Genomic DNA, 22,883 nt, shown 5'->3' with positions numbered 1-22,883 from the left:
GAAAAGAGTACGGCACAGCTGCAAGGTAAAGCACAGCTGTCCACTTAAACTGACAGGCAGGACAGCATTAATCAGAGAACAGACCAAGAGGCCTATTGTAACTCTGGAGGAGCTGCAGAGATCCACAGTATAGAAAATACCCAAACTAATGGAATGGGAATGCCTTTCTGGAGGGAGATAAACCTAAATATTACACAGACAATACTGCAATAAAGTCGGTTAGAGGCTACAAAACGCTTGGGACTGGGTTTAAAGTTTACACTACGACAGGAAAACAACCCTAAACAACTGAAGCTGAAATGAAAGCATATGGATAAAAACATATTTTTGTGTTATAATTGGTCAGTCAAAATTCAGGCCTGAATTCAACTGTAAATCTTTATTATGACTTGAAAATTGCAATTTGCACACCCCTTGGATTTAATCAGACAAAACGTGAAGTATTTTGTAGGAAAGAATGGAAAAAAACATTCAGGCCCTAATTGTGCAAAACTTATGGAAACATTATCCAAAAGACTTGTAGTTTGGATTATGCATAAGGCTGGTTATACAAAAGCCTGGTCTTTAAATTTTTATTTCAGAAAAAACGTATATGAATTTTCCACTACTTGGCGTTGACCTATCATTTGAAATCCTAACAAACTCATTGGAAATTTATAATTTTTCAAGACACTGTGTGGCTAATATTAACCTTCCTCCTGCTGTTATCGCTCAGCTATAGGAAGAGACATCAGTTAAGGTATATTTTAAGCACCAGACAGAACAAACAGGAATCGTCTGGCGCTCATGCCTGCGTAACACATGTTAAGCTTTAAACATTCTGCTCTTTATGTTCACTAGACAGGATGTCCTGTGTCATTTATCACCACAGTTGAATTCTTGTGCATTTCTTGATCAGCTTTTTTTTATATACAATTTATTGAAGTGGCCTCAGCCCAACACACATGGACATGCTGATGCTCCTTTATCTGTTTGATACTTCTAAGAAATGTCTTAGCACTCAGTTGGAAACGTTCCATCCAGGAATCAAAGCCTCCTGAGACTTGATGAAAAATTAGCTAAAGACAGAGTGGAAGAGATCTATATTTGGATGTGCAAGTAATCTTGTATTCACATACTTAAGAATGGGAGAAAATCTAATATATATTATAATATGAAATTCAATAACAGTGTTAACAGGTTAGCAAATTGCAAGGACAGGCTTGGAAATTTGTCTTATTTATGAACAAGTGACTTAAACATTATTAGTTCATCTGATCTAGTATTTTGTAAATGGCATCAGAGCCACATTAATATATACTCACAGGGAAATAAGCACAATAAATGATTCTGTTTCAGTCTAGTGCAGTGTGGCATATTAGTTTTTATGTCCCATTTTCTTCCAGCCATTCACATCCGTGCCTCAGTGCCATGTCCCTGAGCTCTGCAGAAAGTTACTGCAGTGTTTTGTAATGAAAATCTGCAGTCTGTGATTTTATTATTACTTTTTTTTTCCAACTCAGACTTAAATCTGTCAAAATAAGAAAAGCTGTAAAAGTTAATGTTATTGTGGACTCAAAAGTTCCTGTTCTTTGTCCGCTTGCAGTTTTTCGTGAGTCTGTCTAATTTATGACATGGAGACTAACAAGAAGGTGTATTAATTTAATCATCAGTTTAGTCTCAATTTTACTATCTCAATTATCAACCCATTGCAACGCTCCCTCAGCTGGGACATATGAAATCACAATCACGTATCTGAGTGTTTATTTGTTAATCCTAGAGGCTGCACTCATTCTCCAGTTATTGTTTTGAGCCAATAATAGCCAGTTTACTGCCCTCACTGAAATGGTCCACTGGCTGTACATACGAGAAGCAGCTTTCACGTTGTTCCCTCTCCACCTGTGATCTTTCTTCTAGTCTTAACAAAAGGTCAAACTGTGACAGATATGCATTGCAATGAAATTTAAAAGCGAGTACATACCAAAGATCCCCCTTTTTTTATTTTAACATAGAGAAATAAAACTGCTACTAATCCCATTGCTGGCTGCGGCCAACAAGGATGCAAACCTCTCTGGGCAAGCCCCTTTAGTTACACAACTAAAAATCCACCTGTTTTGCATTCTAGATGGCTTTAAAGGATTAGTGAAGAATATCTCATCCTCTGTATATTCTGCTTTCGATGCAGGTTTATCCTGAGGGTCAAAAAAACCATCCAAATATTCTCTTTTAGGAGTTTCATAAACTTTGATTTGTTCTATTAAGAATCACTTTTCACTAGAGAACAACATAGTTCAGGTTTGACTGTTAATCTTTTGTAGATTCCAACATAGAAATGGTCGAATACAAATTCACATTTATTAAAACAAACAGCTACCCATTATCAAACCATCCTTTCATTCCATGATCGACATAAACCATGTGATCTACTGAAAGGTCTCAACACAGAATAAGATGTTGAAATTGACCCACAAGTATTAAGTCAACGCAGGAGGTAGTCAAAATAATCACTATGAACTTATAATGGTGATAAAGGACGGGTGAACTAATTTAATTTAGTAAAAAGTGAAGAAAGCAGCTGTGTAGTTTGAGGGTGGACTAACAAGACATCTTATGACCTGCCACTGTTTGTCTGATCTTAGAAATATGTTGATCAGCCAAATCTGATGATTGTAATGACACACTGAACATGATGTGGTATGCTTTTATTTTAAAGCCCTGATTGGATTTGGACAGCATGCATAAGTATTGGGAAATTCCCAGCAGTTGTAAACCACGCCACTTTGACTTCTTTCTAGCCTCATGATCTGAATGCTCGCCTTGTGATTTGAAGTGGCAAAATGATCTACACAGAAGGGATCATGACTGTGTGTTGATTGAAAGGAGTTACTGAAATAGATGAATACTTTAACAATTAATGTGTGACGTCATTTGCCAGTCTAAATGTGTATCTGTATTTTCTTAGAGGGCTTTTGTTCTGCGTAACAGGAACAAAATCCCCATAGACTGGACATGATCATAAGACAAAGAAAACTTGTATTATGGTACACAAAGATTATATTTTTTGCCATTTGACCAATATTTCCCTTGAAAAACTGTCAATACAAAAGGAAATAAAAAATTTAAATAATGTGTTGGGTGTAAAAAGTGAGAATTATCAGGCTTCATAAAAACAGAATAAAATATACTTAATTTTACATTAGCTTATCTGCTAGTTTTGCTTTGATGAGCAACTGATTGGTGCGTCACACTCTCGAATGGATGTTTATTTAGGACACTGGTTCAAAAACATAAATGAAATACTTTTACAATTATATTAATATATTTTTGATAGAATTTCCCATTTGCAATACTGTGCTTTTAGAAGTGTTACTTTTCAAAAATAAAAAGCACAAGCATCCAGTGCAGTATGTAGGACAAGCTTCAACACAAAAAAAAAAAATAAGTATGGCATGACTTTATTCACACAAATCCCACCGATTCCTAGTATGTCATACTTTAATTATATAAATGTCATTAAGACTTGTACTACACAGCCTGCATAATATCCTGAGCCTCTTTGTGCTCATAAATTTCCCGGATATCACAAACAGCCAGACGGCTCGTCTTTGAGAGATGACGACAGACTGATACCTTTTGACCACTGACAGCATGAGTCATGATGAGACTTGAGATAAGGAGATAAACCTGTGCTGAATCCTTCAGCTCATGGCTGCCATTTGAGTTTTTGTTCATTAGGACTGTTCCTTTACTCTGTTCTTTTTTTTTTCCGGATAGTATGTTGTTAGTAGAACTGAAAAAAAGAATCATTTAAAAATATGTCTTTTTTATGTTATTTTAATTTTTTGCTACATATGTTTCTTGAAACATATTGTTTATTTGAATAAAGAAAAATGCATTTTAGACCAATTAGATACAGTGGGATAATTTTTATTCTTTAGCAACCAAATGTGATGGATGTAATAAACATTACTAAATTAGTTAAAGGTATCTGAGCTACTAAAACAAACAAACAAACCAAAACATTTCTATAGAGTGTATATTCACATATATGCAAACTAGGGGCAAATTAGGGAGAGTACAGTAACACGGCACCATTTAAAGGGATGCTTCCATGTTTGATTGAAACAAAGACTATTGGTGTTATGTAACCCACTGAGACGCCATAGCTTCCTCATAACCTAGAAACTTAATTTCACATTGCAGAAACATCTGATTGGTCTGCTTAGTATGCTGTGGGGGAATTTACTCGATTAAAATGCCTTTGCAGCTCAGCATAAAATAAAGTAAGTCAAAGCTTCAGGCTCCTAATGCTTTTAATCTTAACCCTTGTTTAGTAAAATGTTGCCTTGTGCTTTTCCTCCCTTTACTTGGCTTGTGTTTTTTGGTTGTATAGTCCATCTCCCCCAACTCCTTATCCAGGTTTAATGACCAGTAGTGATTTTTGATAGAAGTGACTGCTCAGCATTTGTTATCTACCCACAAACCCACAAAACCGTTGCTACGCAGTAGCTTCTGTTTTCAGTTGAATCACTCACACACACACATTCACACGCAAACCAATATTACTGGAAACTTAACCCTGAGCTGAGGTTTTGGTGGTCTAACGGCAGCCAACATAGAAAGATGTCACACAAGTTCATAGTTAAGACAATCATCCTTCAGGCAGAGATATTCTAGTAACAGCAGAAATGCCTCAAATTTTAATTTATTTTAATAAAGTTATTAGTGGGCTGCCATTAATAACTTTTAGTTGTGTTAATCTATATTATAATTTCTAGATTAGTCAATCACACTGCTAATTTTTTATCAAATAGTTATTTCATTAATTTATTTATTACAAAATTTGAGGGAATTCGTTCAATTCATCCACTTTGATGATTTTTCATCATTTTAGGATTGCTTAATGTATTTATTTTTATTTAATCTTTATTTAACTAGCTAATTCTCATTTGCTTTAAATCAGGAATATACTTACACCGATGTAAAGAAAAACAGCTATATCTTTAGAAAAAATACCCAAATTAAGACAGATTTCTTAAAATTACATGTCAACAAAAACTATTAATATTGATAGATTATTAGAAATGTCATTGATTATGTCAACAAATCACGGCAACCTCAGCATGTTGCCAGTGTTATTTGAAGAAGTACTGCTGGTTTCCCTGAGGTCTCTTTAGCAAACTTCAAAATCACTATAGACCTTCTGTTAGAGCTCTTTGTAGAAACAGCAGGGGTCAGGTAACAAACGTCAAAAAACCATTTTATAACAATACATATTATCCTACTACACACATTAAATCCCAAGTTATTAAATCATAGAACTTGTATTTTGATATTAACCATTTCTTTAGGAGTTAGATTCTGTTTTAGGCCTTTTTTATTTCTCTAGATTTGTGTGTGTAAATGTGAATAAAATCATTAAATGCATTATTTATTATTCAAATAAATAGCTTATGAATTAAGACAGTTTATTTCAAAGTAGAGTGCAAAAAGCAATAATTGATGCCTGATGTTAATTACATCAGGCATCTTTAAAAGAGTACATAAGAGCAGGGAGCAGGCTGTGACTTGATATTGGACCTCATCAATAATGCATTAAATTGGGAAAGCGAGATAAAACAGGCTGCAGTCTGGACATGACATTTAACCAGTGTGACGTATTAAATACTGACAGACGGTGGGCTCAGGAGACAGAGATGTTAAGCCTATTGTTCACCTCAAGGTTGACATTTGCTCCAGAGAAGATTGTGAAACTGGAATTAGTGAAGTGAGCAAATGCATCAGAAGATTAGAACTTAAAATGAGGATCATTTTCAAGATACCTATGAAACTTATGTGCCTCGTTCAAGTTTCCACTGGGAGTTTTTTAATTCATAAGTTCATATGATTTACCTCAAAAGAGCCAAACTTGCACCCTTTAGTCAATATTTTTTTCTTTTCAAGCTGAATAGATAGAATTCATCTGTTAAGAAAATTCACCTATTTTTTTTCTGGGAAGAAAAATGAGATGTAACAGCATTATTTAATGTAGTTTACTGGTAAGTTATTTTAAACTTTTTCCCATTTTGTCACATCACAGCATCAAAATGAAATGGATTTTACTGATATTGCATTGGACTTCTTTTAGCTTTCTACCTGCCATTCTTTCATTAACAACTGAGTCCAAGAGTGAGTTGTGAATCTTTGTCGCTCCTCCAGAGTTACCATACACCACTTGGCTCCTTCTCTGGATAATGCACTCCTTGCACAACCTTCACTCAGTTTTAGTGGACTGCTATACATTTTAAAAGATTAAATTTCTCTACAAGTTTTTCCATGGCCTGACTGCTGTGCTATTTAGTCTTAATGACATCATCCTGTTATCCAACAAACCCCTGAGGTCTTCATAGTACATCTGTAAGTAAACTAAAGTACTCACATAACAGAGTCAAGGGGGTGATGTTAAACTAAAATCACACATTTCTGAGTTTGATTTCTCAAAAAATAGAAAATGCGGACTTCATTCTTCTTTCTCTTTGTAGCTTTGCTGTATTCTTTATGTTGGTTTAGAACTGGATGTTGATGAGGAACTGGATGTTGATGTTGATAACTAAAAAATTAGTCAAAATAAAAATGTCATTCTTTTTTCTCTTTGTAGCTTTGGATGACTGTAAGATGCTACATCTGCACATGCTATATAAACAGCAGTGTAGATTTTTTCGTATCCAGGAGTCTGAATGTGTTGGTGTCTATTATCTGGGGTTAGGTGTGTCTGAATGTGGTGAAGAGCCTCTTCTGCCTGTCACTCATAAGCATTAACTTTATTCATTCATTCCATTCTGCATTCCCGTGCTTCTCTGTCTGATAGCAGTAAGCGCTCAGATGATTAATTGTGTCGGCTGTTAAAAATGGCAGCTCCTTGATCTTGCCTATTTTATCTTTATCAGCTGAACCCCTAACTGCTTATGAAGATGAATCCATTGTCCACATTCTAAGTTCCTCACTTTGAAAAAGAGTCATTCCTGCACCCTCTAGTGGTCATTTTATAGTACAGAGCGCTGTCTGACTTTAATACAGACAAATAACATGACCCCACTGAGATGCAGCCATAACTAAATCCAGATTAACTCAACGTAATCATATTCTTGTGACTGTCAGATGTAGGCCTGCTTGAAACTAATTGCATTTATTCAATGCACACTTTTAATTTAGATCATGAAATAAAATTTATGACCATGGTAATGAGACAGACTCATTTCTTGAAAGGGAAACATTTGACAAAGGGCTGCTTAGATAATTAAAGATGATGTCATTCAAAGAATTGACAGGGTTTGTCAAACATTAAATGAATCAAAACAATTTATTTACTCATTAGGTTGGGAAAAGGATTTTCTAAAAATAATAACTCCATAATAAAATAAATGATCCAATCCACAAAGGTTCAGAAGTATGCACAAAGGCTCAATTATCCACTGCCACTAATATTAGAAAGACTATAGCTTAGCAAGTTGCACACAAACCACACAGCTTTTGTGGTCAGACGAAGCTTCTGGAATGAACTTGGCTCAATATTTCAATCACTCTTTGCACAAACAGTTAAGGTCATTGAAATGTTTGATTTCCTGGAGCAATTTGGCTTTATAAGCATGATCTATGCTTGGAGATCCAGCTCTGCACATATTTAAATTTCTAAAATAATCTATCAATTTGCAACAGTCGTTATTCAATCAAATAATCCATTCAAAAATGCAAAGACAAAAGTAGTACAGTTGTCCTGCTTCAGCAGCTTGTTCAGACCACAGAACACTTCTTTTCATTTCCTCTGACCTTTACTGCTTGCATTAAGGAGAAATAAACCCTAAACTGTTGGTCAGGAGTCTGGCTCAGGCAGCCCTCATTACTGTAGGTCAGCTATTGAGTTCACATTGTGTAAGCCGTCAGTGCACAGAGCAAAGGCTCGGCTGCTCCTGTTGATTTCCAGGATGGAGCAGTCTTCTCGTTAGCTGTGTTCGCCAGCAGCCAGTCAGTCAGAGGCAGCAGTTTTACGAACTACAGACGCTGTTCAAAGGATGAGAGCAAGTCAGGGATGCATCCACACCTGCGCTCTCCCCAGAGAGCTCTTTCAGGTACAGTACCAGCTAGGTTCACTGCTACTGTTAGAAGCTGCAATCAACCTCATTCTGTCAAATTGGGGAGGCAGATTTTTTTTTTCTTCCCAGGTTGGGAGTTGTTTTTTAGTTGTTAAACAGGTTAACCTCAATCTGTCACTTTTGCAAGGTTGTATCATTTATCCGGTGTACAGAGAACTTCACTTTCCCCAGGACGTCAGCCATGCTTTATGATGACTAAAAGTACACTGCAGGACAGAAAAAAAAGAATTGGATCTTGCACCAAAAAATATCATCTGGTTTTTAATTATGCATGAAGTTACCAAAAAAAATTGCAAAAGTGCTGACATTAGTCTAAATCTTGTGAAATGTGTGTATTTTTATTTATTTTTTATTCTTTTTTTAGCATAGGCAAAACCTTTTCAGTTTTAATTTAAAATATCTCATAAATCTAGTAGGTTAGTTCTTGGTCACCATCTAGTGTAATTCTTTAATTAAACATATTTTTTAGTGTATGATTCTATGTCTTTATCATATGTTCTGGAACAATGTGTGTTTTAATGTATTGTACCAAATAAATACAAATTAAAATACATTCAAATAAATAGAAAAAAACTTTACATAGGCTTTTGGTATATTTTACTTTCAGTGCTTGGTGCTATTCTATTTTGAATTTCTTACATTTTTCTTAAGTTTTTATTACACCAATACATTAAAATTATGAACAAACCCAATTGCTCTGATTTGCACACACTTCACCATCTTTAAGTCAAAGTGGTTATTCTGTTCTAAAGGAACTTCTGAAAGATCTGAAATTTGGCTTCTAAACCAGCCTGAATAATATACAAATAATCCAGGTTGGAATAGTCCTTAATACCTTTGTTCTGCTGTACAAAGGCTAAAAGCAAAAACTTCAAATCCTTTCCTTTGGTTACCACAGCAATAAATCCTTGGAATAATGGTTTTATTGTCATTAACACAGCAGTGTTTCAAATAGGATCACATTGTTAACTACTGAGTCATATAGTGGCTAAAAGGAAACTTTTTTCTCTTCAACTCTTGGTCAATTCATTGCTTCATCAATTTGGACCTGTGTTTTTTTTGTTTGCTGCCTCTCATGACTTGTTTCTACCTAATTCCATTCCATACCCATGTGTTAAACCATTGTGTATCAGTTTATTTATGCTGGTAATAAATGGTTTTGATGAATAAGGTGGAGCAAAATTCCGGCATTAAGGATTGCTAAATTTTTTTTCTATTTGAAACTGAGAAACATCATAGAGAGTATTTTAGACTATTTTAAATCATTGGGTACCAGAGTTAGCAAAAATGACCCTAGAGCATGTATGAATTGACTGTTGGTTGGTAAGAAACATAATGTGGGATTAGGGAACCACAAGACCAGCAATATTTTCAAAATCACAAATCTTCTAATACCTTTTAGGTGCTTTGCTGCCATGTTGACAAATGCATTATGGACACACAATAACACCATATCCCTATGCTTTATGTTTATGGATTACTTGAAATCTCTCACAAGCCCTCAGCTTTTTCTTCTCTTTCCCTGCAGATGACTGACGGTAAACTGTGTCAGGTTCAGTTGCTGGATGACAGAAAGCTCGAGCTGCTGGTTCAGGTATGATATAGATAAGAAACCATACTTTGAAAGACTATTATATCTGTACCGTAAGTAAGAAAGGTTATTGAGGTCGCAGCTGAGGCACTTGAATTTCTCTTCGAAGCACTTTTTCAGCATCTTCCCTATTATGTTGACAACTGCTGAGCATTATAGAGTATTTATCATCTAGGTGAAGCAGATTCTTTAGTTGGAGTTAATGAGATGTGCATATAAAACTTAGATGCTTGTGCCATGTTTTGACATTATGAAGTGAAGGACCACCTCAAATTACATTAATAATAAGCTAATGTTATCATAACAGTTGTTCATTGAGTACAACAATGGGTCGGTCTTAGTAGTTTTCCAGTTTTTACTTGCAACTACAACAAAGTTAAATTGGGTTTTATGTCGCTTTTACATCCAGCATTCAACTTCAGAAGTACATAAAATGGAACATAAACTGGTCCCAAAACCTTCTTCTTATTTCTTAAACCACTAGTGGTACTTCTACAATAGTTTGATAACCATGGATGTAGGCAAAAAAGGGCTCTGTTTCTTCTCCCTGCACCTCAGCCACTCTGTTATTGCTAGCAGAGTCTGAGCAAAAAGACCACCCTGCTTTCAAAATGTTCTTGAATAAATTCTTACTCAATGGTGACCTCTCACCCTGACTGCTTTTTGGATGAATGGTATGTTCACTACATTCAGTCTAATCTCTATCTTTCCGTCTCAGCCAAAGCTTCTGTCATATGAGCTCCTCGACTTGGTGTCCTCCCACTTCAACCTCAAAGAGAAGGAATTCTTTGGACTTGCATTTTTTGATGACAAGTATGTAAATTGTAGTCTTTCTTTTATTTGTAGAGAGAATTAATCAAATTTGCAGATGTGTTTTTATGTGTGTTTATGTTTGCTCCTTCAGTGGTCAGTGTAAGTGGTTGCAGATGGATCGAAGGGTCCTTGAACATGACTTTTCTAAGAAACCTGGAGCCATTTCCCTGAACTTTCTTGTCAGGTAATAACTCATCTTTTCATATTTGACTCTGTTTCACCATCAGAGAGCAATACTTTGCTTAACTTTAATGTGAAAAAAACCCTCTTTATTAGTGATGTTGATGGACTTGTTCTCCCACACTTGTTTTTTCATGATAGCCACAAAGTTTAATGCATTTTGATGGGATTTTATATGTTAGATATCTTTAAACTTTCTGTTATGTTCTTTTGTCTTTATGATGGTGTTTGTTTAAGGAACAAATTGTACCTTAAACAAATTGTACCTTTAATCCAAAAAGATTAAAGGTACAATTTATTTATTAATTTATGAATTAGGTACTATCTGAAAACAATTAATTGCATTACATTTAGCTTAGGTGCATCAGAGTAAAAGGGCGAATCTACATGCATAAAACTACAGTATGCATAATTTTGATTCCTATTTATGTTTTTCTTTGTACTGATCTTTTACATAAAATCTCAAGAAAATACCTTGAGGTTTGTGAATCTAATTTCAAGTTGAGTGAATACCTTTACAAGGCAAAGTTTGATGAGAAAAGTATCATCTTAAAAAGCAAGTACTGTCAGCAACACTAACTTATCCCTTCTTTTTGTTTTGGATAGGTTTTATTTAGAAAACATAACGCAGCTAAAGGACATCATAACGGTGGAGTTATTCTATCTGAATGCAAAATCAGCCGTCTACAACGTAAGTGGCTTTCTTATTTGTGTTTTCTGGGAATTAAAGCCACAAAGAAATCATTCGCTGCAGATGTTTTTGCAGCAGCTGCGGGATGATTCACTGTCTCTGAACCCTGCACCTCAGCCCAGCAGACAGTAATGACTGCAGGGCACAGTTTTCTCACTCTGCCGGCTGGAATGGAAAGTGCACAATGTCTGTGAAAGCAGAATAACACAAGGCTTCATTTCAAGAATAGGCAGAGGTTGCAACAGGGCAACACAGGGAATTATCTATGTTTGGATCAGCAGAACTTTCTCTCTGCTAATCAACATTTCCTGCATGTATTTCTTAGTCTTTTTTCCTTTTATATTTCTCAGGGGATGATTGAAGTAGAAACTGAGAATGTCTTTAGATTGGCAGCAAACGCATTACAGGTTGGTGCTATTAGCATAACCCTATTCAGATGAAAATTAAAGGATATTATTTAATACGATGTGCTTTTTTTGTATCACCAGGAGGCTAAAGGAGACTACACAAGGTAAGAACAAATGATATGTAGGAGTATTTAACAGCACCTGGAGGAGTTAATAGTGAACTTTCAGGGAACATCATTCAATAGGTCACTTGTTTCACCAGTGCAGACAACAAAAATCAATAGCGGTACTCTGTCAGGCTCACCACAGAGTGCTGCAAAGCTTGCACTAGACAGCTAATGAATCTCACAATGCTGCGATGATGCCAAGGAATGCAGAGCAGAAACACCTTTCTGAAGCACACAGCTGCTATTAGTGTTGTTTAAATAATGCACAACACAGATCACACTGTGATCAGAAATCACAGATCTTTGTGGATGTTGCCACCTGGTTCTGGCCAGCTGTAAGCACAAAGTAGATTATATTGTTAATTTTTTGCTGATTCTTTTTCCTCTTCTAACCAGAAATGAGTAGAAATTGGGATTATTTCTATTTAATGCTTTAGCATTACTTCCACAAATCCTGAACTCTCCTGGCTAGAAAGAAGCTGTTTAAGACAAAGCTCCAAAAATCCCCCCAAGATAAAAATGGCATATAACTAATGAGTCTTATTGAGGTTTTTTTCATTCTCTACAAGAATATCTGTAGGAGCAACTTTGTAGTGACTTTTCTTTCCTACTAAAGAGATAAATATGTACACAAATACATACATTTTCTTTGCTATCCAACTTCCATATCTGTCACAACGTTTTTCTGTTTCAGTGATGAAAACACCCGGGCTGATTTAAAGAAGCTGCCAACTCTCCCCACCAAAGTCCTCAAGGAACATCCGTCTCTTGCTTTCTGGTGAGCTTTGAATGAAATATTTCTAGAAATCTGGCAAAAACTAGAGACCTGGGTAATGCTGTTTGTAAAAACCTGAGATGCATTAATTTGAGCTAAAAGTCTAGAGAAACATAGACTTAGTTTTTCATTCAATAAAATTAAATACAAATGACTTCATTTAATTATGTTATTCAATTGCTACCTATGTTATTTGCTTATTTGTTTGTCTTTTGGGGATTTTTAAAATGTTTTATGCTCCGTTTTTGTAGAGACAGAGCATATGTCATATTTTATTGTTAATTGTGCTATAAAGTAAACGCCACTTACCTAACTTTGTTTATCTTGTGTTCCTCATGCAGTGAGGATCGAGTTATTGAATATTATAAGCAGCTGAAAGGTGTCTCAAGGGGACAGGCTATTGTACAGTAAGTATTAAATAAAATTATGCATTACCTTTATTTTTTTCTAACACCAGATTTGCACAACAGCAAACCTACCAAGATGTTGAACTTGGGTTAAAGGCCAGGCAAGAGAGCATTATTCACAGTTTAGGTCAAGAGGCCTGTTGATAGGACATCTTTTAGTTTTCTGCTCCAATCTGGTCATTATGGATAAGAAATCCAATTTATAGTAAAATGCATATTCACCATCAAACATTACTATAGCAGCATCATGATTTGGGGCTGATTTTCTTCATAGAGGACAGAAAAGCTAACCTGAGTTGATACTCAGTTGAAACATGCTCATGTGTTAGAATGTCTCAGTCAAAGTCCAGAATCTGGGGGAAGACTAGCACATTTTGTCCACAGATATCTCCATCTAACATGCTTGAGCTTCTGCTACTTTGCTAGTAGAAATGTCAAAAAATGTTCAGCACTGACAGATACATGCCCAAAGATTCTAAAATAGTAGAATTAATGCACACCAGACGTTTGTATTGTATTTGTAAAGAATTTTGAAAAATCATGTATCCCTTTCTTTCAAGTTCATATTCACACACTGTTTTCTCTCAATGACATAAGCTCCCCATAAAATATATTAAGGTTTATGGCTCTAATGTGACATCTGAAACATACTGACTTGTGCTTTCAATTTTCTCCCAGGTATTTAACGTTGGTGGAGTCATTGCCAACATACGGGGTTCATTATTATGAGGTTAAGGTAGGTCCTCTGTGTGACTCATTGAAAATGACAGCTGTTACGCCTTGAGCCAAGTTAGCCATATAACCTGCACTTTTTTTCTGACAGGATAAACAAGGGATCCCTTGGTGGCTGGGAATCAGCTATAAAGGCATTGGGCAGTATGATCTACAGGACAAATTAAAACCTCGAAAGGTAAGTAGGCACAGCAGACTCCTGGTTGAAATGTCTCTTCTGTTTTTTCTATCACACGCACAAATCTGGGTGTGATGACAGCAAAAAGCACGGGTGAGGACCGCCGCTGTTGCAAAACAGTGTAGTGATTCACCAGCTTTATATCATGCATCGTGTCTTTCAGTTCCGTGAAATCTTGGCTTGAACTGTAGCAGACGGCTCCAGACTTGAAGCAAAGTCTCATTCTAAAAGAATCTGTCGGCTCGTTTTCTTAAGGCTTGTGAGTTTTAAAAAGGCTTGAAGAATCAGAGAGACAAAAAGAACTTGATTTTCTTGTTTCATTAGAAGTGTCTTTGTCCGTGATTAAACAGTAGAAACACCCGTGTGAGTGATCCATCAGTTCCCTTAAGTTTTATGAGTAAATGATCACCCCATTGTCTTCCTCTTAAAGCTCTGCTGCTCTGTGTGAAGCAATCAATCTGTGGCTGGCGCATCTCAAGCATTGTGCAAGAAGTCAGCTGAACAGCAGGCTTTAGAAAAGCAGAAGAAGGAGTGAGGCAGTGATGTTGAAGGGAAAAGGGGCTGGGCTTGAGGGGTTTATTATGAATCTTCAGAAAATACCTGAAAAGACAAGTCAGGAGCTGACAGAAGCCAGAGTGAAGTATGTGCTCCAGCTGACAGCAAAGCAAAGGAGATTTTAAACTTTTCTGAGGATTTACTCTGAACATTTGTTGTGCTGGTAAGACTGGAAATCACTCTTCTTTGTTTGGTTAGCTTAGGAGTAAATTCTGCACATATTTTGTCTTTGAAAGTAAATTGACTATTTAGTAATTGTCAAAGTCTTCTTTAAGCAAAATTGAGTGTAGTGTAGTAAACTGCAAATGCTTTGTTATCTAAAAATCTCATTCAGATCTAACCGAGACGTGCAGTGAGTCAGTGACCCTAATAGATTGTTCAGATCTGGCTGCTGACAGGCAGCACCTGGATAACAGGGGGGTGTTTACGTGATGAGCCATGGAAAGTGGTTATGTTGGCCATGAATCTTCATGTAATGTCCCCTTGTGGCGTTTGTCTCACTCAAACACCTGCTCTAATGCAGACTTGGCAGCTAGGACTGTAATGACAGCTCACGATAAAGTCTGGCTTCTTCTAATGACTGAGGGTGAAACAGGCCAAGCAACAAACACACCTGAACTCAACTTTTTTGTAAAATTTTATGAAAACTGAGTCAGTCTGGTTGTGTTTTTTTAGTTGTTTTTATTTTTTTATTATTTTTTTTAGATTCATCAGCATTTATAAGATCAGTGGACCAAACTCAAACTATTATGTTGAAGTTTATATCCAGAATGTTATTTTCTATAGTGAAATGAACAGAAATATATTTATGACCCTGGTGATTTTTTGTTTTTACCTACAGCTCTACCAGTGGAAACAGCTGGAAAACTTGTACTTCCGAGAGAAAAAGTTTGCTGTAGAAGTTAATGATCCACACAGGTGAGCAGAATTTTCTGTTTGTTCAAGTTGATAAGGCATAGTATTGTTCACACTTTTGTTTTGCTTCTGACTCATCCATATTTTCAGCATCTGTCCAGACAAATGATCAATGCACTGGCAATTTTTATCAAAATTACCAACAAAGTCGTCTTTGATTATTTTTTTAAATCTTACTTAAGGAGAACAGTAACAAAACGCACCTTTGGGCAGACAGGCCTACTCATCCACACGTGGTATGCCAGCCATTCTTTAATCAAAACCATTTGGGTAATGGCCATTAGCCAACATCAGTTCTACTTGGACAGAAAGCAAAGCAAAGTAAGAGACTTCTATGAGATCATTTTTTAAAAGAAATCAATTACATATTTATGTTGTTAAGCTTTGTAATTTTAATTGTCCTTTTCATTTTTAAAAGGCAAAACTAGGACCTGCCAGAACGTTAGAGGAAATTGCCATGGAGATTACTGAACATGGAGGAGCGAAAATTAACAGACTAGGAGATGTAGGCCTGAAAAATAACTGCATAACAGCCAGCAATGGGAGCCTGGGCTCTACAGGTTGGTGTTATTAGATCTTATATTTTAGTAGTATTCAAAATTATATATGTGGTAAAATTTACATTTCTGAGCTGTGGTTTACATCACCTCATTATTGACAGTTCAAAATGTATATTAAATTCTTCAAGTGTAACAGATAAAGTTCTGTGTGAGATACAGCATTGTTATAATTTTGCATCTGTAGGTTCGGCGGACTCTGAAATGAGCGAAGAACAGAAGAAAGAAAAACTGTCTGAGCTGAGGAAAAAAGAACAGGAAATCCAAGACATTTTGGCCAAGAAAACAAAAGAGCTTAAGAAGATTTGCCTCAGAGAGGCGGTGAGAAATCCTTTTTGTATTACAGCACTTCAGCATTCATAGAGTGAAAGTTTTTTTTCTGCTTAGTTCCTTTTATTAAACCTTTGTTGCTGTGCAGGACTAAAGTTGATTGCCTCTGTTTCTACTTGCACTTTATTAAAGTACAAAACCCTGTCTTGTCGTTCTTCAGGAACTAACAGGAAAGCTGCCAAAGGAATATCCCCTCTCCTCAGGCGAAAGACCACCGCAGGTCAGGCGGCGTGTTGGCACTGCCTTCAAGTTGGATGACCTTTTCCCCTACAATGAGGTCTGCGTTCGACCAGGACACTTTAAACACAATGAAACTCATGTTTATCCTTTTGTGCCAAACTACTTTAAATCCACTTTAAATGGTTTGTTAGATGTCATAGATCTGTTTGAATTTAAATTATGCAAATCCATGCATGTTTTCATGAAGGTATTTTCAAAAGCAAAATATGGACAAGCTGAGCCACATGCTCCATTATGTCACAAATTTCTTGACTAAACATTATTACAGTGCTTTTAAAAAGTTATCATGTATCCCAGTCAGGTGCAGAATACAGCTATGAATAAGTTTGGAGTGGCTTAGGATATTGTAAAACAATATCCTAAGCTTGAAGATCACAGTTCAGGCAACCATTAATTATTCACCTCACAAATCTGGCCTTTATTGAAAGGTGGCAAGAAGAAAGCCACGACTGAAAGAAAGCAACAAACAAAAACGTCTTGAAGTTCATCTAAAAATCATTTAGGATCTCACTTAAAAAGATTCTAGTTAACAGATAATACGAAATTAATCTTTTCATTGTGTCTTACTGCAAACCTTTGCAGGATCCTTTCTTGAGAAATCTTGAGAGCAGATTTGCCCTCCAACGGAAAATTGTCGAGGCGGCTAAGAAGCTGGCCAATGAACCTGAGCTGTGCAAAACGGTCAAGAAGAAGAGGAGGAGAAACTGCTTGGATGCTATGCACAAACTGCAGCAGATCGAGGATGAGATGAATCAGTACAGGATAAAGAAGGGGAAAAAGCCCACTCAGCGGGCCTCAGTTATCATTGCAGGTAGGATGCAGTTAATGAATACTGTGGTGCATCAGTTTTCTAAATTTGGAAGCTATATACAGTTGTTTTTCTGTTTTATTAGATGAGCTCACCCGCTCAAATTGCAGTTCCCTATCTAGTCTCCCACTGGATGATGGTAAGTGATTTGTAAGATTTTCTTTTGTTACATTTTAGGGATTTGCTAAATGGAAAATACAGATATGTATTTCTTACTTGAATCAAATCCTGTACATTTTTAGACTGTGTGGAAACCCTGTACTGATGTCACCGTTGTAATATTTTACTGTGTGTATATAGATGACTCTGATGGTGCAGGTCAGAGGCCGCGATCACGGTCAGTCCAAGGTTCCCCACAGCTCAGCCCGTTGCGATCACTGGGAGCAGAATATGATGTGGAGAGACAGGGATCTCCTGCAGGAAACAATCACAAAAGCCATAGCAGGTGGGTAAAAATATATTGTTCTAAGTTTGTTTTCTATTTGTGTAGGTTAAGCTTAGGAAGTTTCACAAGTTCTTGCTTTAATAATTGCTTACTTGTTCGTGTTGAGTCAAGGATTTAAATAACACTATTGCAAGGTTTCGAATATTCAATGTGTTACGTTTGCAGCCTCAGTTCTTTCTCATACCTCTTACCCTCCTTTTTTTTAATACTGAAACTTTTTAGATTAGGTTTTGATGGCCTGGAGGCTCACAATTCCTACCAGAATCAAAGAGAGGTGTCCTCTACCAACAGCAGTCCTTATAAAACGCTTCCTAGGCCTCCCAGAGATCCACGCAGCATGCCTCCCACCCCAGTTATGACCCGTAACGCCTACAGCAGCAGCCAGCTCAGGTCTGGTCTTTGATGCAGTGCATGTATCATTCCTCCCAGAAATAACTCCTTCCAACTTTTATCCTTCCTTCTCTCCCAACTCTTGACCTTTAACTAAAATTCTCATAACTTTTATTCCTTCCCTTCTGAATCAATAAATATTTTTGTGCTGTAGGAGTCATATTAAAACTATCTTCTATCTCCAGGTCAGAGGGGTCTCCTCATTGCTTCAGACATCGCAGTGGAAGTCTGGAGTCTCAGCCAGGTCTGAGAAAAGACACAGACGCTGAGAAGCCTGTCTTTATCCTGTCACCATCGCATCGCAGTAACAGCACAGAGGTGCTAGAAGATTGCTCCTCCTACACTAGCCAGTCCAGTCTGGACTACTGTGGTGCAGCTAACTCCCACTACAGTACACTGGACTCCCGTGTCTCGACAATGCACCGTCTGCACAGAAAAGTGGAAGTGTATGGTAACACCGGAAGCATGCCCAACTTGGTCCAGCACCATTCTAGCTGTAATTATCAATGCGAGACCTCATCACACTATGCACCTAGTGCCTATTATGTTGCCAGTTACACCTGTCAGGACATGGAGCCTTATGCTAATGGTGCTTATGTATATGAGAATGAAGTTGAAGGCCACTACAACGTCAACCCCTCCTACCAGATGAACGGCTATCATGGACATGACAGGTTCAGGCATTACAGTAGTGACGGAGCTGACAGTCTTTCACAGAATCCTTACGCAACTGTGAGACCGCCACGGAGCAGAGAGGGTCCCAGAAACGAGCTGCTCGCTAAAAACATGCAGAAGGCCTTGGTGGCCGAACATCTGAGAGGCTGGTACCACCGGAGCAAAGGTCACCGTGAGGGCGGGAGAGGGCTGATGGTTGGATATGACTTCGACAGCGGCTCACAGCTCAGCCTGGGCTACCAAACCATGCCAGCAGCCTTTAGCCACTCCAGCAGAACCACTTCTTTTTCCTCAGGTAAAGTTTTTCTTTTTTTGGTCACATTGTATACTTCTTTTGGTGTGTGCCAGTATCAGGACCTAAATTAGTTAGGTTTGGATGAGACAAATCATCAGGCCCTGATTAGTGAGTCTAAAGAGTTACTTTTGGATTTTGTAGTTACATAACCATTTGAAACACAAATAAAATTGCTTTTACCTTTCAAAATATGTATTGAAATTCTAGATGAAGTTGCAAAGTTCTTTTCATGCATGTACTATTAATGATAAAACTTAAAGTAATTTATGTAAAAAGGAGTAAAATTGAAAACAATCTTCTGCTTGCAGTACATCTAGCCTATCATCTTTCAGTCCAAATGTTCAATAGTAGTAGCAGCACTTCCAGCCATTTCAGCTGGAAGTATATCACAGACACCATAGCTATTGTCTATTTTTCTGTCGGGGACATTCTGCTCCTAGAAATAGTAATTACTAGTGGGTAAAACTGCAACATCCGCTGAGTGTTTTTGCTCTATAACTGTTTTTTAGTGTCCTCAGCGGAGAGCACAGGAAACTGGCGCAACCAGCTGGCCGTTGGCCTGACAGAGTTTGATACACCTGATGTATCCCAGTACTCTCCCGCTGGAGCTCAAGCTGGAGCTCTGTACAACCGCAGTCCCACACATAGCAGGTGAGTGCTGCACTTTATGCAGCTGTGATCACAAGCTAATAAGGCGATGGATATAAACTACTTGCAGTATAGAATATCATGCTTTGACTGTATTCTGCTGGGTTATTCGCCAGCTATTCAGATAAATTGTGCTCACGTGGTTTGTTGTCTGCTTCTCTTCCTGCCTTCTTTTACTCCCAAATGTGAAGATTTTCTCCTAAGAACAAAGAGTCTGAAACAAAGCCCAAAAAATCTGAGTCAGTAGATGTGGTTGGTGCTGATGCCACTAGTGCAGATGAGCCATCAGACAACCAATCTACCACTTAAGGGTGAGACGGATAATGTTAGTAGTCATCGCCATTTTGATGTCAAGTCACCATTCATGTGTCTTGCCCCAAAATCATACCTTCATATCATGGTGTGCCGTATTTATTTTTCCCCCCCATCAAGCTCTAAGTATTAGCTTTCCTCAAAATGTAACTATTATTAAGTTAGTAATTCCTCAGATGTTTAATTGGAAAAAAACTTCCAAGTTCCTATCCTTTATGACAAATTAAACTTGCCTTAAGTTAAGAGTTCACTTCAGAATTGCTTGGCTTAAGGCATTAAATAGTTTGTGGTGAGAAAAAATGGCAATGCCAACTCAATAGATGACACATCTCACTCTGAGCAAAAAAAGCATTTTTTTTTCATCTGTAATGTTCTAGTAATATTATACATGTTCACGTAATGGATTCTTTTGTGAATTTTATTTCATACATCCATCTCTATGTTTTCTCTGAAATGCTGTCCATGTATTTCTTGACTATAGATGTCAAAACAACTATAGTTCTGACACCTTATTTTGTTACTGCACACACAGATTTCACTTTGATGGGAGCTACATGGGCATCCACTGAAGAGGACCAAAATAAACCCTTTGGCACAAACCAACCATGGCCAGCAGCGCATGGAGAAAATGGAGCTGAAAACAGACTTCTATGATGCCACCAATGCAGTCTCTGGTGACAAACATTTCTCAACATTTTGTGCATAAAGGTGCACACTGACCTCAAGTTAAAGACAGCTCTGAACACAGTGATGACACTCTTGAATGGCTTTCCCATGTGCCTTGGATTGGATGAATTGTACAGGCAGATGAGAATGTGTCAAGATGTTGCACAACTACACTGGATTCAAAATTAAATGTGTATAAATAACAAAAGCAGCGACAAGTATTTTAAAGAGAACAAGCTACTGCCTTATACAAAACAGTAGTTTATAGAACTAAAACAATCATCATCTTCATCTCATGATACAAAAGTAGTCTAAATAAAAACAAATCTTGAATCTGTTCAAGGATGTGACCTGACAAGAAGTGATTTTATCATCGGATTAGACTTTTTTTAACATGCCGATGTATCATTTCAATATTGTTTATAGAACCATTTGTCTTGTTGGTGCAGTAAGTGTTTAATAATGCATGGTGAGGACATTTTTTTGGTTTGAAAAAAAAACAAAAAACAATAACACTGCCATTACAAAAACCTCTCCTCATGTTTGCTTTATCACGGTTTTGTACAGTGAGTGTCTAGTTTAACCTTGTTAGATATTGTCATAAAATATTTTTCATTTGGAGACAAATCAATAAATGTGTGACACATACATGGGTGTAACCACTTTTTTAAATATGAGCAACTAATGAAGAACAAGTTTAGCCACTGTTATTGAGTCACCAAGTCCTTAAGGAATAATTGTACATTTTGCTTCTACTTGCTGAAAACACAATGGCATTAAAGCTGACATTCTATGTTTTGTTCAGTTTTTTTTTCAAAAACAAAACCAAATGGACAAATATATAAAACACGAACATATTTAAAGAATTTGGAAAAGGTCTCAGTTAAATTCAATTCAATGATCAAATATATTTTTAACAGAATTGAATTGAACTAAACTGAATTTTTAAATCATTACTAATTTTCCTGAGCTGGTATGCCAGAATCAACTTTCTTTGTTTATTATATTCAACTTAACTTTATTTGTTTTACACTCTTCAAAACAAATAAAGCAAACTCAAAAATCCCGAACAACTCAAGCTTCAATATCGTGGTCATAATGGCCAGCTTGTTAGACTGTGAACATTTTAGATTACGTATTTCTATGCCTCTTGTCCATCTAACAAGACAATCATACTTCAAAACCATTGTTGCTAGCTACCCAATAAGCACAACCAGCTGAATTTTAAAGCCAACAAGTATTATTTGACTGGTCAGAATAAAGCACACCCTTGTCTTTCTTGTTGATGTTCACTCTTCCTCTGCAGTTGCACTTGTAATAACCCATCTTGTTATCCTAGGGAGGAACATAAGCAAGAAAAGGGCAGGACCGATGTAGTTCTTCTGTGCTCTAAGCCAAGCCTGGCAACCACTTCCATTGCATAGCCTCGATCTCCTAGACAAAACATTAAGTTTCTTTCAGTGCCATTTTAAGATGATCCTTAAAACCACAAAGAGAAGAAAGACTTGGATAACCTAGGATATTCAGGATATTTTGAAGCTGGCTCCAAAGATATGCATCAGCAAAGACGGATGATATCACAAATATCAGCTTCAGCAAAGTTTGTTGGCAGTTATCTCTGTAAATCATTTCAAAGAAACACATTTTTACATCAGTTTTGATAAACTGACTATTCTGTTGTCTGGACCTCAGACTGTTGGACGATCCCAACATTGTACCAAAGGCAGTGCAGAAAATACCTACTAATACCATCTCTTCTAAAAGGTTCTTATTTTTTTATTAATATTTTAAAATATAATGTAAAGGAAAAAAAATATTTTAAAGATTTGGTAAAAAGCACCAAAGGTCTCTTCAATCTACAAACTAAAGTGAGAAAAAAAATCTAACAACAAACAATTTTCTCTGGTTTATAATTTGCTACATAGTATCCCAAAGGTTATGCCTTCAAGAGCATTCCAGGAGGGACTGTTTGCTGTGGAGTCTTTCCCCAGTGCCATCCAATTGGACCTGTGTTAATGGACCAGCTGCTCCTGTCAGTTCTCCTCTTTCCTTTTACTT

The 22,883-nt window shown here is 36.8% G+C and overlaps 1 protein-coding gene across 3 annotated transcripts; it reads left to right on the top strand.

The window, feature by feature from the left end:
• The first annotated feature begins 9,635 nt into the window (after window positions 1-9,635).
• On the top strand, window positions 9,636-21,618 carry frmd4bb (FERM domain containing 4Bb). 3 transcript variants are annotated; one of them, XM_044125166.1, is made up of 23 exons: window positions 9,636-9,702; window positions 10,418-10,512; window positions 10,604-10,696; window positions 11,299-11,383; window positions 11,734-11,790; window positions 11,872-11,894; window positions 12,592-12,675; window positions 13,014-13,079; window positions 13,758-13,815; window positions 13,903-13,989; window positions 15,386-15,462; window positions 15,642-15,780; window positions 15,878-16,019; window positions 16,204-16,337; window positions 16,507-16,623; window positions 17,169-17,397; window positions 17,480-17,533; window positions 17,695-17,839; window positions 18,062-18,229; window positions 18,415-19,199; window positions 19,709-19,850; window positions 20,039-20,158; window positions 20,692-21,618. In XM_044125166.1, exons 1-22 carry the CDS (start codon window positions 9,637-9,639, stop codon window positions 20,154-20,156), a joined length of 2,964 nt encoding a protein of 987 aa, XP_043981101.1. In that variant the 5' UTR covers window position 9,636; the 3' UTR covers window positions 20,157-20,158; window positions 20,692-21,618. The 3 variants fall into 3 exon arrangements, with proteins under 3 accessions (XP_043981101.1, XP_043982587.1, XP_043981934.1); XM_044126652.1 differs by lacking the exon at window positions 20,039-20,158; XM_044125999.1 differs by lacking the exon at window positions 9,636-9,702 and having other exon boundaries at window positions 10,085-10,512.
• The last annotated feature ends 1,265 nt before the right edge of the window (window positions 21,619-22,883 follow it).

Source organism: Gambusia affinis, linkage group LG01 (assembly GCF_019740435.1).
Source record: "Gambusia affinis linkage group LG01, SWU_Gaff_1.0, whole genome shotgun sequence".
Classification (NCBI taxonomy): Eukaryota; Metazoa; Chordata; class Actinopteri; order Cyprinodontiformes; family Poeciliidae; genus Gambusia; species Gambusia affinis.
The sequence above is the reverse complement of the archived record's forward strand: the minus strand, read 5'-3'. Positions and strand labels throughout refer to the sequence as shown.